General features: G+C 51.6%; 1 protein-coding gene and 1 long non-coding RNA gene across 2 annotated transcripts; one reads left to right on the top strand and one right to left on the bottom strand.

Moving 5' to 3' along the window:
• Positions 1-454: 454 nt before the first annotated feature.
• FOXA1 (forkhead box A1) lies at positions 455-6244 on the bottom strand. The gene is made up of 2 exons (XM_012767054.3): positions 5801-6244; positions 455-3463 (listed from the first exon to the last, which is right to left on the bottom strand). Exons 1-2 carry the CDS (start codon positions 5870-5872, stop codon positions 2117-2119), a joined length of 1419 nt encoding a protein of 472 aa, XP_012622508.2. The 5' UTR covers positions 5873-6244; the 3' UTR covers positions 455-2116.
• A 209-nt stretch (positions 6245-6453) lies between these two features.
• On the top strand, positions 6454-11528 carry LOC105872773 (uncharacterized). Its single transcript, XR_001154735.2, has 3 exons — positions 6454-6933; positions 8457-8642; positions 9003-11528. It is a non-coding gene; the product is annotated as an uncharacterized LOC105872773 (long non-coding RNA).
• Positions 11529-12490: the final 962 nt, after the last annotated feature.

Here is a 12490-nt window from a genome sequence, read left to right as displayed (position 1 = left end):
AAAGTGAGGCTACTATCAAAGGAGATTAATGATTTTGTGATCCCAAGCAACTATGGGGTGTGAAGTTGCATTGGAAAGCTTCTTAGAAGGCAAACAATCAGTTTTAAGCTCTTAGGAACAATATTTTTAGAAACAATATTTTAAAAAATATCTTCACAAAATACAAAATAGCAGCTATTCTGAAATGTCCTGGTGGTACAAGCTTCCCTTGTAGGAGTAAATTAACTCCCCTCCTCTCCCCACCCCTTCAAAGCTACTATGATAGCTAAGTTTTGTTTCTCTTTTAATGAGAAGAGGGCTCTGGCATCTCTGCAGTAGACAATTTTATCACCCACAGCTGGTATTTTATTCCCACTCAAATACTTCTCAGATAAAGGAAAAATGATATGTTGGAGAGCGGGGAAAGGTAAATTAACAACATTTGATTTTGTAGTGGATGGAAAGATTCCAAGGACACATGGAAAGCTTAAGCCTATATTTTAAAAATGAAGTAAACATTACTGGGAATATAGAATCTTTAAAATCTCAATTCTTGAAATATTAAATCAATTTATCTACTCATTTTCATTCAGTTTCTTTCACTGCTTTTACTAGCTACATGTTCATTCAAATCACAGACAAAACAATTGTTTTTGATTATTTTCCTTTTTGTCATTTATATTCATTTTCAAAATTTGAAAAATGTCATAGTCAGAATATCCATTTTGGATTTAAGTAAGGAAAATAACAGAAATCCTTTTTTGTTAACATTTGATTTATTTAAACTCCTTAACTGCAAATAATCAAGAACATTTTCCATCGCTTAAAATCTGGTATTATTTTTGTTATTTAAATCAAAATATTTTAATTACAATCACATGATAAAAATTAACATTTTAATTTGTAATTTTAACCATCATTTAAAGCAATTTCAGCTGTAAAGAAAAAGAATAAACCATGCAATAAATTAACATTGAAAAAGCAAAGAGGAATAATAATGAAACCCGTCTGGCTATACTAATACCATGTCCAACTGTGGAAAGTGCATTAACACTGGATGAAACAAGCACACGATGGCAATAATTAAAATGGCCACAATCAATAGGATTTTAGAATCTTGGACCAAATTTTGAAATACAGCTCCCTATAACTTCTCTCTCCTCCAACATTGTAATATTCCCTTTTTTCCTGGAAAAAAATATTCTTTAAATGGCATACACACATAGAAGCTAATTTTATACATGTTATGTGACCTCAGAATGACATGACCATGGCACTCTGCAAAGCAAGGAGCAGAGTTCTAGAGGAGGGCAATTCCTGAGGAATGGATTCCCAGGTCCATATGTGGATAAAGAGGACAAGGGGATTGGGGTCCTTGTAACTTCTTGGTCAGGCAACTCTTGAAAATGTAGCATGTATATCACCTATTATCTCTATATGTTATGTAAATATATGGAGGTGTCTACATATCTGAGCATGTGCATAATTGTACATATATGTATTTCATTTAAAGACATCTGCTATCTGAATGTATCAGAAATGTAAACTGAAAAACAAATGGCTCTGATGTTTATAGTCTATGTCTTGCTGCATAACAACAGTATTGTCTTTCAATATTTTTAAGAGCCCAATGTCTACTTGTTTCTTCACCATTTCAGTTCTTATGGTTAAGAGTATTGCCACAGACCTGTAAACTTGTAGGGGTACATCAGGTAAGGAGGGAAAAAAGCACAAATATTTTACAAACTTGACCATCTTCTTTTTTTTTCTTTTTTTGTTAAATAAAACCTGCACAGACTAGAATGTTGTCTGGAGGGGAAAGAGGAAGGAAAGGCAGGGGGGCAAGGAAGGAGCAGGATTTTATATATACACTTGTGGTTCATTAAACTTCACAGGAAATAAATGTTGGTTTGGGGTTGGTTGTCTTTGTAATAATACACAACGAGTTTTGAATACAATAATAAAGTAACAGTCCTTTGCACTGAGGGAAAGATTGTGCACGAAAAACAAAATAAAAAGAGGTGTTAGGATTTTATTATGCTGTTATTGGTTTGATATATGTGGTTTTGTTTGCTGTTGATTTTTTTCTCTCCTGCTACCAGCATGGCCATGCCAGACAAACCCCCAGTCCCAGGAGCTAGGAAGTGTTTAGGACGGGTCTGGAATACACACCTTGGTAGTAGGCCGGCTCCAGGGCTGAGGGCTCGATGGGGCTCCTGGTGGCCACCGAGGCGCTGCCGAGAGGCAAGCTGGCAGGCAACGTGGCGCCGTAGGGCGAGTACTGCAGTGCCTGCTCGTATGCCTTGAAGTCCAGCTTGTGCTGCTGCTCCGAGGAGGACATGAGGTTGTTGATAGAGAAGGGGTGGTTGAAGGAGTAGTGGGGATCCCCTTTCAGGTGCAGCTGGGACTCGTGGGGTGCCAGGCCATGTGCCGGGTGAGAGGGGGGCACCGATGCCAGTGCCCCGGGCCCGGAGCTTATGGGGGGCGCAGAGGAGGAGGCTGGAGTCTTCAACTCCGACGCGCCCCCTGTCGCCGTAGCCCCACTGTGGTCCAGAGTCTGGGGGCTGGCGGCGGGCCCGGGGGCCGGCGCGCCCTCTAGCTGGCCGGCCTTACCGTGCACGCCCCGATGCAGAGGCGAGTCGGCGCTGGGGTTGGCGGCGCCCGAGGGGTCCTTGCGGCTCTCAGGGCCGCCCTTGGCCCCGCCGCCCCCGCTCCCACCCCCTCCGCCGCCGCCAGCCCCGGGCTGCTTCTCGCACTTGAAGCGCTTCTGGCGGCGCAGGTAACAGCCGTTCTCGAACATGTTGCCGGAGTCCGGGTGCAGCGTCCAGTAGGAGCCCTTGCCTGGCTTGTCCGGGGAGCGCGCCACCTTGACGAAGCAGTCATTGAAGGAGAGCGAGTGGCGGATGGAGTTCTGCCAGCGCTGCTGGTTCTGCCGGTAATAGGGGAAGAGGTCCATGATCCACTGGTAGATCTCGCTCAGCGTGAGCATCTTGCTGGGCGCCTGCTGGATGGCCATGGTGATGAGCGAGATGTACGAGTAGGGCGGCTTGGCGTGCGGGTAGCTGCGCTTGAACGTCTTGGCGTCGCCTCCGCCGCCCGCGCGGCTGCGGCCCAGGTTGGACGGCGCGTACGCCATGGGGCTCATGCACGGGTTCATGGCGGCCGCGTAGGGGCCCAGGCCGTTCATGGAGGCCGCGGGCTGTGCGCCCATGGCGCCCATGCCGCCCGGGCTCAGCGCCGTCCCCATGGCCGTCACGCCCGCCGCCGTCATGCTGTTCATGGCGCCCGCCGAGCCCCCTGGCATGCCGGCCACGGCGCCGGGACTCAGGCCGGCCCCCAGGCCCGGGTTGGCGTAGGACATGTTGAAGGAAGCCGGAGTCATGTTGCCGCTCGTGGTCATGGTGTTCATAGTCATGTAGGTGTTCATGGAGTTCATGGAGCCCAGGCCCGAGTTCATGTTGCTGACCGGGACGGAGGAGTAGGCCTGGAGCAGAGACAGCGAGTGGAGAGGCCCCGAAGGGCGGGGTTAGTGGTGGGCGCAGGAAGGCGGCCGGCCGGGGGCGAACCCGGGGCAAGCGGAGGGCATTTCTGCAAAGCAGGGGACACCCCCACCCAGGGCAAACTGTTAGGCGCCTTCCTCAGACCAAGTAAAGGTGTCTTGCACGGCAGGGGGAAAATCCTAGCTCGGCAGGCATGAAAGATAAGCGCTCACAGAAAACATGTCCCCGGGAAGATGTGTAATCGCCTTACACGCCAGGCACAGGGGCTGACTTCCAGGCCCCCTTCATCGCCTCCTCCATCCACGCCAGGTGGTATCCCAAGTCTCCACCCCAACCAGCCGGGCAAAGCGCCCTTTGGGGGCAAATCATCTTTAAAACTCTGAAAATAGAACTCATCTTTGACCCTCTGCTTATTCACATCACCACCAAGGGTGCAGTGGGTTCCACAGCGCAGGCCGGCTCAGCAGACCTCACGGCACCGGCTCCCTGTCCACCTCCGCAGAGGCTGCCAGGCCCAGCTGACCACACAACGGTCTCACTTGTGCTAAGTGGCTGTTAATGAAACTCTCCCTGATAGAACAAATCATCTATGGCCATAGGATCCCCCCCAACATTCATTTCCCAGCAGCTAGCTTTGTTGTCTTACACGTTTTTGTTGTTTATTATATTTAAAAGAAGTGTTTTTCACCTACTTGTAGAAACTGTAATATTGAAGGGAAACAAACTAATACGGTAAATAAGTTTGGGAAAAACAAAACTAAAAATAGATCTATCACAGAAGAGGAGTGCATAGTAGTATCAATGTGCTACATACATTTAACTTTAGCGTGACTTTACATGTACACCTCTGTAAGTCACTTAAAAACGTGCATTAATTCTGTTACCGATTTATAGTCCCTTAACGTTTGAAAATTTTGGTAACAGTTCATTGAACTAATCATCTTTTTTTTTCCCCACATACTGATGTGTTGTTGTTGATCATTTCAAAGCCTGGCCTTTGAAACTACACGAGTAGTTTAGAATAATTTAAAATTCCAAAATTGAACTCTTACTTATTTTCTCTTAATGCTATTCTACTTACTCTAGGCTTTAACATGTAAGAAAGCTCTTTAGTTAGAGGTCTTAATTGACTGGTGGGACTAGATGACTGCGTCAGAATTAAACCTCTGGAAGAGCTCTGAGTTCCTTTTAAAATCACCAAGTGAAACCCTTTATCAACAGCAATTTGAGAATGCATTAGGTACAGTGTTTTAAAAATACAGAGCTCAGATATGTTAAAACTACTTTTCTGATACTTTAATAAAAAATCATGATGCCCTTAATTTATTTCCATCAGCAAATACAACTCCATTTTAAAACATAAGAAGTGAACAAACAGATTTAAATAAGAACACCCTGTGAGCCATCATATGCAAATAAACTCAGAGGTAAATTTGTGAATATAAAAATTTAAATAAATTAGTTACCATAAAAATATTTCCTGATTCTATAGTTTTTCTGTGTATGTCTTAAAGTATTTTTTACTTTGGGGTTTATTTTCCTCTTCCCAACATTATCCAAAGCAATTTCAATAAGCGTTTTCAATAATAGTAATTAAACTTTTGGGGGGTAATCGCCAGCTGTTTCTAGAAAAATACTTTTAATAGGGGGTAGTCCTGTCTGTACCTGGTTTTCCTTGTAATCCTTTTGTGCACATTGTAAAACAAACCCTATGAACCAAGGGGACAATGGAGAGAAACAGGTTCTCGGCCCCAAGTTCTGGGAGAAGATTCTGGTCGCACCAGCGCCACCCAGCGGTTCTAGAGACGAATGAGCACACTTTTCCCCAAACAGGGTTTTTGAAGAACAAGTTTTATAAAATTTAGGAATCGTTTCATTATTAAGACACTCAACTTAGCGGCAGAGCGCTTTCATCAGAAGACGTCTGCGCATTAAACGGCGGGACGAAGAGGCCACCCTGCAGGAGTGCCCTGGCTTTCTCAGAGTTGCTTCCAACTCGTGCGGCGCCCGCCAGCCCGCCGAACCCGGGCCAGGCTCTGGCTCCCGCTCTCGGCCGGGAAGAGGCAAGTGCTTCCCAGGGCGGGTGTTTTCAAAGCCCGGAGTTCTCTAAAACTCTCTCCCCCGCTGCGAGAGTGGGGGAAGAGAAGGGCCGTGGGTGCGGCTCGCAGGCCCGGCCGAGGCCGGGGCCACACCGGCAGGCGGGCAGCCGCGGCACCGCAGGCGCCCCCGCCCGCCCGCCCGCCCGTGCAGCTCAGCGCCCACCTCCCCCTGGCCTCCCCGGCGCGGGCTCCGGAGCGCCCCGCCGGCTGCCCGCCTCTCACCTCCTGCGTGTCCGCGTAGTAGCTGTTCCAGTCGCTGCTCTCATGCCCTTCCATCTTCACAGTCCCTAACATCCTGGAGCCACCCTGCCCGCTGCAACCATCCAGCCCTCTGCGAAGCGACGGGCGGCCGCGCGGCGCGGGCGGGGGAGGGGAGCCGGGCGGCAGCAGTCACCCGAGCGCCCGCGCGGGCCCACGCCACCCCGGCCGAGAGGAAGCCGGGCGCTGCGGGGCGCGGCGTGCGCGGCGGCGGGGGCGGCGCGGCGGGCGGGGGCAGCGCCGGGGGCAGGCGGCTGCCGCGGAGCCCGGCGCGGGGGAGCGCCTCCGCGGGAAGTGAGCGGGCGGCCTCTGCGAGGCGAGTGCAGTTGAGCTGATGTGGATCTTACGTCGCTCGAGTGCCCACCTCCTCGTCCTCTCCCCATTTGTCCGCCGCACAAAGACGCTCGCACCTACAAAGCCCGAGGTGCACCTGCGAGGCGGCCGCCCGCCAGTCCAGCCGCCGCGCCTCCCGCCCCGCCGCGCCGCCGCGCGCGCCCCCCGCGCCCCCTCCCACTCACCCCCGCCCCCCAAACCCGGCCCTCACTTTGTTTGCAAAGCAGTGTAATTGGTTTAAGCCCAGAAGCTAGGGAAAGAGGGAAATGGGGTGGAGGGGTGTAACCCCCTTTGGAAAAAGAAAAAAGAAAGATAGGCGGGGCCGGGCGGGCAGGCCCGGGCTCCGCTTGGGAACTGTGCCGGGGAAGAAGGCCAGGGGCGGTGGCATCGGAGCCCTGCCTTAGAGACCGAGCGGACTAAATGACCCCGGGGTACCTCCCCGGAGGTGCTCACCACCCTCCGGAGCCGGGCCGCGGCCCAGTCCCGCGCACCTCTTGCTCTTCTGCCTGCTCTCTGCCCCCTCCCTCCTGACTCCTGACCCAAAGTTCAACTCTGGGAGACTGGAGAATACAGACTTTTTCCCCCCTTTCCTTTCTTTCCTGCTTGGGCTTCAAACTAGAAAAGGGAAAAAGCCCCACTTTTGCTTCGTCACTAGAAACCCGGTCATCTGAGTCAGCCTAGCCGAGTGACGTTAGGCCGACCCGGGCTCCTGGCTAGCAGAGCGGAGGCCCTGCCACGAAACTCGTACCTGCGGCTAAGAGCAGGTGAGTCACAGCACCGTTTTATATCTTTATGACATAACTTTTTTTTTTTCCGCCTCGGTCCGCTCCACTCCCCTTGTCATCTGTAGCGATCATAAAGAGGAAGAAACTGAGAGCAGACGTCTGTGTGATAGGGCAGGACCCAAGTAGGGCGTCCTCCCTCTGCCCGGCTCCTCCTCCCGCCCCCCTTCAGCAGCCTCCGCACTGGGCTGGAGGCGACCGTCTGGTTTCTGATAGGGAAAGGTCAGGGGGAGGGGCATCTCCCTAAACGCGCGCGCTAGCTGGGGGAGCAAAGGCCTGGCTCGGGAATGCATCTGCACTGCTGAAGAGGTGCCAGGCACACGCATTGGTGCCTGGTGGGGTCTCTGACGTGAAGAGGCCGTGCTAGGATCCGTGGGGCCCCTCGGTTCCTAATCGGTCCTGGACGCCGGTGGGAAATTCTCCCCCACGCAAAGCCTCTTGACTCCTATGAGACTCTGGGTAGCGGACTGCCCACACGTCCTGGGGACAGAACAACTGAATTAGCTGCGTGATAGGCACTGAGTTGGTGATAGGTTGGGAGATGGTGCGTGTGTTTCTGAGTGGATGTGACCATGTGTTTCTGAGTGTGTGGGTGACCATGTATGTTGTACCGCCTGTATAACCACTAGGGTTCCTTAAGTAGCAGTAAAATAAAAATCTTCCTCAAGTCGCTGAGAATCTGCAAAATATTCTTGTTTTTTAAAGTTTTAAAAAAATATTATTAATCTCATTTTAAGAAATGTGTTTTAACTTGTCTTTCAAACAAATACCTTATTTTCCCCCCTCTGCTTTGTTCTTTTAAATCTCTCTTCCTTGAAATGTGGCAATAGAATCATGTTAAATCCTTGAACCAAACAAATCTCTTAAATCAGCAGGGAGTAGAGAGGGTGAAGATGTGCAGTTAAGGAAATAAAAAAGATAAAAGCATCGGATTACAATTCACTTTAAAAGGGGGGGGCATCACATTGTAAGGAAAGGAATGAGAACGAAATTAAATCCACCTGGAATTCAACAAAGCAGGAACCCTCCCCAAGACAGCCTTTTCTTGTGACTGCCAGTCATTCCATCAGTTTGTGTAAATGTATCTGCGAATGTGTGTCAGAAACTAATTCTTTTGTGCAAAGTTCCCATCAGCAGCAGGACTTGAGTTCCATTTGTCAAGTACACGGATGCTTAGCTTCCTCGGCCTGATGTGGGACTTTCAGTGCTTGTGAGCTTCCTTGTTCCTTCCCGAGGTGACTCTCCAACGCCCTCTTGGCTCTTCAACAACGTCGAGCAAGACTAGGGTATTTTCTGTGGATGGTTAACAATTGAGTAATGGCTTTTATAGTGCACAAGAAGCCAGTGCTTTTTAGGGGAAAAACACTGTCACTTTAAACGGGGGGGGGGTCAATGAAAATATCAAATATTATTCTTTCAACACATTTTCCAAAGCTATTAGGTCTCATCTTAAAAAAAAAAGTTCAGTGTTCATAGCCTGATGGCCAAAGCGAAATTTCTTCCAGGCTTCTTCAAAAAACCCAAGACTGGTGGTGCAGAGTGAACTCAGCCAGCTTCACATCCTTGATCCAGCTTGGAGGTTCCTGGGTCTGGGGCCCAGGAGATTCCCACGAACACAGCGCCTCCTGTCGTGGAGAGGGAACGCTGGATTCTTCCGCAGGCGTCTGCAGGGAGCTTCGCCAGGCGAGAAGGTATTGACTCCCGCACGCATCCCGCACCCAGGGATTTCGGTTTATACAGTCCGAGGCTTGGTTGAAGGAGAGATGGCAGTTCGGTTAGCTCCCAGCCTCTCTCCACTCCGTGGCATCATTCTAAGACACCTAACAAATTCTGGAAGTGAAGTTCTAGTGCACTCAAGATGAAGTTCTAGCGCAGTCAGTCTTTTTCCTCGAGGTTTAAAAGCGAATCAGCAGAGCTATGTCGGGTCTTTGACTTGGAAAATACGTACATACATGCCCACAGACATTCACAAAGTAATGCAGCTGTCTCGGAGTTGCTGGCCTGTCGGCAGCCAGGTAACTTACTCATTTTCAACCTCTTTTCCCAAATAGGCCCTTACACTATTGCAAAACTGCTTTGCGAAGACTGCTGCTCGTTAGGGGGAACTAGACCTGTCTTCAGCTCGGGGAGGCTAGGTGGACTGGGCCAGGGGAGCCGCGAGGACAACCACGTGTCGACTCCTGGGGAATCCTGGGCCAAACTCGTGCGGGTGAGGACCGGTCTGTGGCGGCCTGGGGCGGCTCAGGTAGCAGCGAGGGCGGGCTTCTCCAGTGGAGGAGGCCGCGGCGGTCGGGACGGTAGGGAGCGCCGGTACTCCAGGTGGCCTTGGGAGGAAGAAGCAGCTCCGCCCTTCCCGGAAGCCGCGCCTGCGACCCGCGGGGGCCGCTCTCCGCGCAGTGCGGCTGTAGAAGAGGCGGCACACGGTCCACTGACCAAACTGGGCTGCCTCAGCTTAGCCTTCCCAGCATGACCTGGCTGGGAGTCCCTTCGCATATATTCACCGCGGAGGGAGACTCAGAGTGTGACTGCGAAGGGAAAGGCCACGGGCTCGTGCTCGGGCCCAGCCGGTGGCCTCTCGCGGCGACGAGGGCCTTCCAGTTTACCTGGGCCGCAGGCTGGGCCGAGAGCAGGGCCCGCGGCGGCGGGACTCCGCCGTGCCCACTGGCGTCTCTGGAGGGCTTCTCACTCTGGCTCTCTAGACCGCCCCTTTTCTTGCCCACCCTCTTTCCCCGACGGGGCTGTTGTCAGTCACTGCCTCCCTGGGTCCGCCACGCTCGGTGTGGGGTGGTCCGAGCTCGCCCCCACCCTTCGCCCAGATAAGGAGCTGAAGTCCTCTTTCCTGCGGGGGAGAGTCGTCGTGCGCAACGAAACTAAGATTCATTTTAGTTTTAACGCAATTCAAAGCCGATTGACAGCTTAGGAGTAAGGAAGGCCTGGACGCTGGAAGCAGCTGTCCGCACTTGCGCGTGCGGGGCCTTCCAGCTGGAGGTGTGCGCGGGCCGGACGAGGCCTGGGCGCGCGAGAGGACGGCCCAGCGCCTGCCCTCTGCATCCCGCCCACAACCGCAGGAGGCGCGGCGGCCAGGCCCGCGCGGCCCCCGCTGCCCCGACCGGACTGGACTGGGGCGCTGGAGCTGAGAGAGGAGAAGCGTGGATGGGCTTGGCCAGCGTTCGAGCTCCTGTTCCTCCGCTGCCTTTTTCTTTTCATTTTTCTTTCCTCATACCTTCCTTGCTCTCTCCCTTCCATCATTAAATCACTTAATTCCCAACTCACAAGGCATCTGACCCCCAGTAGGTAGGGGTCCTGGGACCACCTGACCGGCCGCTACTTTTCCTGACCCATCCCTGACTCTGTGTGTGTGTATGTGTGTGTGTGTGTGTGTGTGGTGTGAAACCAACATATATACATACCCAGGACCTTCCCTTATGTTGAAGCAAGCAAACAAAAACAGCCACTGTTTGTCTTTTCCCCTACTGCTCCCTAAGCCGCCGCCGGGTTTCTGAGCGGCCCGGGGCGCCGGCTTGGCTCTACTGCAGCCGGATGTCAGAGCCGGAGCTGCTCCCCACCCAGCCTCGCCCGCAGGCGACAAAACGGTCTCACTGGCCGTGAGAGAGCTTCGTGTTGCCAAAATCAACTCGCATTTTCATGTATTCAAATGAGAAAGGTTGGGAAGGGAGACTTGTCCTCCTGGGCAATCAACAGCCTTGGAAGGAAGAAGTGCCCCATCAGTCACCGCTGGAGGGAACTTCCCTCCCTCGAGGCCCCGGGAGCTGATACTGCGCCCCCGCCTGCACCTGGGCCACCAAGGCGGTAGCGCATCTCCTGGCGGCTTTGTCCCCCAGAGTTACCAAATGCTTTATTCACGTCGGTAAGCGCCAGCTGGAGAACGTGCTCGGCCCCAGCGGTCCCCCTCCTGGGGAAAGCGGGCTCCACTGCAGTGATGCTCATACTGTCCTCTGGCTTTCCCCCTCTCTTTAAAAGCCCCTAGGGTTGGAGACCTAGGGGAGGGAATGGAAATGCAGGCTTCACACACAGTCCTGAGTTAGAGACGGGGACCAGAGCGGATGAGGCCCTACTGTGTGCCACAGACTGGGTGGGGAGCTTGGGGATCCCCCATCTCTCCACCTGCAGAGGCAGTGTGCGAAAGCTGGGAGGCGGGAAGCCTGGGCGACGGTAGGTCAGGAGCTCCACTCCACCCCAACACAGAAGTCAGAGCTAATGGGGAGCAGTGGTTGCAGCTGAGGGCTTGGAAAAGTCAACGAATTTCATCTCTTGCCCAGAAGCTGGCAGCTTAAACCTAAATCCTTCTAGAATGGTCGATCAGAGTTTAGCTTCCCCGTCAGGGCCAACCAGACAGACCCCTCAGATCCTCCCGCAGCCCACCCCCTGCCCGCCCTCCCCAGACACCCAAGAGCTTTCCCACAGTCCCTCCGTTGTCCCTAGTGGTTTAACTTTGGCTATTCAAATGCGATTACCCTCAAATTTTCATAGTTCTATTTAACAGACGCTTTAGTAACAATCGTATAAATCATGCACTACACACTTGGAAAGAAAATAAACTGTACAAATGCATTCTAGACAGTAGTTTTTCATCGTATAGCTTCCTGATTTACCCCGTAATTTTGAAATTGTGCTTTCTACTTATAAAAAAGACTAATTTACTGGCACGACTAGAGGGAGGTTACATTCATTATTTAAAATTAAAATTCGATTGGAGGGCATTGTTGGGTGACTGCTCCTGAGACTTCCAGCAGCTATTCCAGAGCTAACATCCAGAGAAAAGTTTTGTTTTAAAAGTGGTGCGTTTGTTTGAAGTTTTTTGATTTTCTGTGTCTTATGGGGATCCAGAGCAAACCTAGTGCTTAGCTCAGCTTGCAGTGAGTTTGTTTCCAAACAGAAACACCCTGAAGAGGCCTCCATGGCAGCATTTGCTTTTGTTGGGATACTAGTGAGATTTGCAGGAACTCTGGCCACTTTCTAAATGCTATGGTTTTGGTTGTCTACCCAAACCATGGATCAAAGTGAAGAAATGCAGCAGCCACCATTGGTGGTAGCAAGTCCAGAGCAGCTTTCTGGGGTCCCTGGTGAGAACTTTGCACACCTTCCCCAACCAAGTGAACCCTACCCTCCCTAGGTCCACACCTTGCTCTAGATTCCTGCCAGGTTCTTATCACTCATGGACAGCAAATTCCATTTGTTTCTTTTTCATTTTTTTTTTTTCTCTCACCCACTGGTCTAGTAGCTTCCTGAGGGCAGGGACTGCTATGGATCCTGCTGCCAGAGCAGAGCCTGAAACACAGTAGACTTTCTAGGAAGATTAGTTGAGTCAATTAATCAACTAACTACCCCATCCCAGAGAGTGCAACTAACTACCCCATCCCAGAGAGTGCGGCAGGCTGGCATCTGGCAGGGAAGGATTCTCTAGTCTAGAAACCGTATCCACCACCTCCAAAATCTCCATGTGAGAGAATCCAAGGGACGTGATTTAGCTCAGTGCATTGGGAAAACAAACGTTTTGTGGAATAAATGGGCCAATGGA

This window comes from Microcebus murinus, chromosome 6 (assembly GCF_040939455.1).
Source record: "Microcebus murinus isolate Inina chromosome 6, M.murinus_Inina_mat1.0, whole genome shotgun sequence".
Taxonomy (NCBI): Eukaryota; Metazoa; Chordata; class Mammalia; order Primates; family Cheirogaleidae; genus Microcebus; species Microcebus murinus.
Note: the sequence above shows the minus strand (reverse complement) of the source record. Positions and strands in the feature narration are given on the sequence as shown.

Coding starts and splice junctions, on each gene's coding strand:
- FOXA1 (XM_012767054.3), bottom strand. CDS start 5,872: ATGTTAGGGACTGTGAAGATGGAAGGGCATGAGAGCAGCGACTGGAAC. Junction 3,464..5,800: donor ACTACGCGGACACGCAGGAG/GTGAGAGGCGGG, acceptor TCTCTGCTCCAG/GCCTACTCCTCCGTCCCGGT.